This window comes from Sinocyclocheilus rhinocerous, unplaced genomic scaffold (genome assembly GCF_001515625.1).
Source record: "Sinocyclocheilus rhinocerous isolate Xijiao unplaced genomic scaffold, SAMN03320098_v1.1 scaffold3059, whole genome shotgun sequence".
Classification (NCBI taxonomy): domain Eukaryota; kingdom Metazoa; phylum Chordata; class Actinopteri; order Cypriniformes; family Cyprinidae; genus Sinocyclocheilus; species Sinocyclocheilus rhinocerous.
This window is the reverse complement of record NW_015632728.1, coordinates 154,796-159,171: the sequence shown is the minus strand read 5'-3', so window position 1 is coordinate 159,171 and position 4,376 is coordinate 154,796. Positions and strand designations below refer to the sequence as shown.

The 4,376-nt window shown below is 34.7% G+C and overlaps 1 protein-coding gene and 1 long non-coding RNA gene across 3 annotated transcripts in view; both read right to left on the bottom strand.

Moving 5' to 3' along the window:
- LOC107742920 (RAS guanyl-releasing protein 2-like) overlaps positions 1-1,759 on the bottom strand; it is a 19,941-nt gene extending 18,182 nt beyond the window's left edge. For both annotated transcript variants that reach the window (XM_016556004.1, XM_016556005.1), the window contains exons 1-4: positions 1,623-1,759; positions 798-900; positions 370-423; positions 156-287 (exon numbers count right to left, since the gene is read on the bottom strand). In XM_016556004.1, the coding sequence (XP_016411490.1) occupies positions 156-287; positions 370-423; positions 798-900; positions 1,623-1,692 (359 nt within the window). In that variant the 5' untranslated portion in view covers positions 1,693-1,759. The remainder of the gene's footprint in view (positions 1-155; positions 288-369; positions 424-797; positions 901-1,622) is intronic.
- A 118-nt stretch (positions 1,760-1,877) lies between these two features.
- The window catches only part of LOC107742919 (uncharacterized), a 15,202-nt gene continuing 12,703 nt past the window's right edge, over positions 1,878-4,376 (bottom strand). Inside the window, exons 2-3 of the long non-coding RNA XR_001640352.1 lie at positions 2,657-2,812; positions 1,878-1,934 (exon numbers count right to left, since the gene is read on the bottom strand). This is a non-coding gene — a long non-coding RNA (uncharacterized LOC107742919). The remainder of the gene's footprint in view (positions 1,935-2,656; positions 2,813-4,376) is intronic.

Below are 4,376 nucleotides of genomic sequence, written 5' to 3'. Positions count from 1 at the left end.
TCACGAGGCTTTAACCGTCGGCGATAATCGCGCGCGATATTCATCCCGGTGTGAACAAGCCATAAATGACAGAACTTTCATTTTTGGTGAACCGCTTAACCTTTTCAGAGTGGGAAGATGACAATAAGTGTGTGGGTGTGTGTCTGTAAACTTACACACTCTCTACATCAATCAGTTGACTCTGTGTTTCATTGCCGCCAGTGTTCAGGTTCTCTCTCAGGTCTTTTATCTGGTCAGCCAAAGCAGGATTCAGATCAAACTCTACTGGAAATTCGGAAATCCAGTACCTACATACAAAAAGAGCGGAGAGAAAATGCAATGAATAAGTGAATATAAGACATACAATGTAGAGTTTAAATGATGTCTTACTTGACGAGGTGGCATATTTTGGCTCTGATATCTTCAGTGCTGCCTGCCTGTGACCTGTATATTTGTTAAGGGTGTAAAGATTTAATTTTAGGCTTTCATTTTATGTTAACACCAGCAAACCTTACAACAGAACATGTAACCCAAAAAGAAAATATGGGGAAAAAATGACCTTCATGGAATCTTAAGTTATCAATGCATAGTCAAGATTTCATAGATTTGCATCAAATATTCTTTCATTTAGCTTTACATAATTAACTTTAACAAGAATGAAAACGCTAGTACTTTGGTTGACCCAAAGGATATCAGGTTTTACAGCACTTTTTATGTTAGCTCCAGTCAATCTAACATGGGTTGTAACCGTCTAATGAAGTTGAAATATATTGATTGTATGAAAAATACAACCGAAAGGTGTTGTAGATAAAGGATACTGTAGCAGCAGTTTCTTGGATAGATCGGTGGAAGCTATGTACCAAGGATGCATCATCAGAAACATTTTCACAAAGGAGGTATCTTTAATTGTGCCTTCACTGTCTGAAAACACAAACATCACAGACCATTAATGAAGAATAAACAATAACTCATTGTTTCAATAGAGAACACATATTCACTATTAACTTTTTTTTTTTAAATTTGCTGCTTATTGATAGTACATAGGTAAGTGTTTTGTAGTAGTTATGTTTAGGTATTGGGTAGGGTTATTATGGCCATGCAGAATAAGGCATTAATATGTGCTTTATAAGTACTAATAAACAACCAATATGCTAGTAATATGCATGCTAATGAGCAACTAGGTAATAGTGAATATTGTTCCATAATCTAAAGTGTTATCAAATAAACCTACACATTTTGGTGTGGCACTGTATTTTATATATCATAATTTTCTATTCTTAACCTTTAATTAGTTTTAAATAAATTTTTTAATTGTTTAAAAATTTTAATTCCTTGCTTTTGCTGTTGTGATTATTTTTATGATTATGTTAATTCCTTTTATATAAAGCACGTTGAATTATGATTGTGTATGAAATGTGCTATACAAATAAACTTGCCTTGCCTTTTGTGGTGACTTCCTTGGTCAACTTCCTTGACCAGCTTTACCAGCTAAGCTTTGTTCATAAAAAGCATGCTTATTGTTTGCTGATTCACCATTTCTGTAGATCCGCAGCAGAAACTTCTGCTTCTCAACTGCTCTAATTCATCAGACTAAATGTTCCAGCCAAACTGTACTCTATAAGACTGTTTCTTTATAGACTCACCAAAGGATTGTATGCAGAAGTCCACCAACTCATCCACTGTTCCTGAATCCATAGGCAACGGATCCATCATATCTCTCTTTTTCTTCCTCTATCTTCACTTTCTAACAGCCTTCTGTCTTTCTCTTCTCCTCCAGTGATCTTCCTCTTCTCTTTTGTCTGTCAATAGAGATTGTTACTGTAAGGAGAAGATCACATTGAACATCCTTGTGAAAAAGAAGTGCGCTTAATTGTATTGAATGTGCACTTGTAGTGTAGGATGCATCATCAGAAACATTTTCACAAATGATGTATCTTTAATTGTGCCTTCACTGTCTGAAAACACAAACATCACAGACCATTAATGAAGAATAAACAATAACTCATTGTTTCAATAGAGAACACATATTCACTATTAACTTTTTTTTTTTTAATTTGCTGCTTATTGATAGTACATAGGTAAGTGTTTTGTAGTAGTTATGTTTAGGTATTGGGCAGGGTTATTATGGCCATGCAGAATAAGGCATTAATATGTGCTTTATAAGTACTAATAAACAACCAATATGCTAGTAATATGCATGCTAATGAGCAACTAGGTAATAGTGAATATTGTTCCATAATCTAAAGTGTTATCAAATAAACCTACACATTTTGGTGTGGCACTGTATTTTATATATCATAATTTTCTATTCTTAACCTTTAATTAGTTTTAAATAAATTTTTTAATTGTTTAAAAATTTTAATTCCTTGCTTTTGCTGTTGTGATTATTTTTATGATTATGTTAATTCCTTTTATATAAAGCACGTTGAATTATGATTGTGTATGAAATGTGCTATACAAATAAACTTGCCTTGCCTTTTGTGGTGACTTCCTTGGTCAACTTCCTTGACCAGCTTTACCAGCTAAGCTTTGTTCATAAAAAGCATGCTTATTGTTTGCTGATTCACCATTTCTGTAGATCCGCAGCAGAAACTTCTGCTTCTCAACTGCTCTAATTCATCAGACTAAATGTTCCAGCCAAACTGTACTCTATAAGACTGTTTCTTTATAGACTCACCAAAGGATTGTATGCAGAAGTCCACCAACTCATCCACTGTTCCTGAATCCATAGGCAACGGATCCATCATATCTCTCTTTTTCTTCCTCTATCTTCACTTTCTAACAGCCTTCTGTCTTTCTCTTCTCCTCCAGTGATCTTCCTCTTCTCTTTTGTCTGTCAATAGAGATTGTTACTGTAAGGAGAAGAACACGCTAAACATCCTTGTGAAAATGAAGTGCGCTTAATTGTATTGAATGTGCACTTGTAGTGTACTTCAAAACTTGAAAGTTTATTTTTTAAAATGTATGCCGTTAATATAATATTAATGGAATAAAATGCCACTTAAGTGTACTTAAAGAGAGTTACTTTTGTGTAAAAGTGCAATTGCAACTTGATCATTACAAATGTGTAATTACAATTAAGCCCTATATTTAAACACAACATACAAGTTTCAATAGAAATTACATTAAAGTACATTTTAGTTGACCACAAATGCTTTTCAGTACAGTACATTCAGCATTACTTTAACCATATTTCAAAGACAACAGAATTATGAAATTACATATAAAGATGTACTTAAGTCCTACTGAAGTGAATTAAAAATCACTCTAAAGTTCAGCTAATTGAATTCATTTAATTTCCATTAACATGCAATTAAGTGTCCAAAAACATTACATTCAGTTTGCATTAAGTATATTCTTTTCAAGTATAATGAGTAGGCTACTGTTTTAAAATGTATGCTAAAGTGTACTTATAATTCTTTAACTCGCAAGAGCATATTTCACAATTTAACGTTTTCTGCCTCACACTTGACACAGAAAGCCATTTTTGGTGTTAGAGCAACTCTATCAGCAGGTTTTATAGAATATCTGGTGCAACTTAATTGGTATAAAATATTTTATTCATATTTTCATCAGTATGAAATAAAAAGAGCTGCAGAACAGTGTGCTATTTGTAAAAGGCTCTGCTGTTTGGTCTTTGACCAAACCACCCGCTGAAGACGGCATCATGACTCTACATTCTGAGACAGTAGTGACTGAATGACAGACGTAGCAAATGTCCCAACTGATAAACTCATTTAACGTAACAAACATGCACAGAAATATCATGAGAGACTGCCAAGCAACTGACCTCTTCACAAACAGAAAACCGCAAGTTATCACATCCTAAAACAGAATGGTCACACAAGCACCAAACCACAGTCTATCCTTCACACAACACTCACACTTATCACTCACTGTGCTTTCCTGTATTGACAGAACACACACACACACACACATGCTCATGCAGTCTTAGCAAGGTGGCCAACAGGAAACCATGGCAACACACTCTGATCCCATTGTGATCAACCTCTCCATATGGAAACACTAATTATATTCCACTACAAAGAATTCCACATGAACGAAATGCACATAACAATACAGTTTATAGAGATAAACATAAAATGTGACACCCAACCAGCCATCTCGCTGTCCTCTGACTGGCTAATAATTTAGGCTCAGTTCTATATTTGGCAGAAACCACCAAAAATACAAAGAAAATCCTGCAGACAGTGGTGGATCCTTAAATAAGGCATCTTGGGAAATGATGCATGGCCACACACACACACACACACACACACACAAGCCTCCATTAAGCTACATGAAGCATGTTTTATATAGGATCTCATTATATGGTGGAATGTGTGCGTGTGTGTGTGTGTGTGTGTGTGTGTGTGTGTGTGTGTGAATGTGTGTGT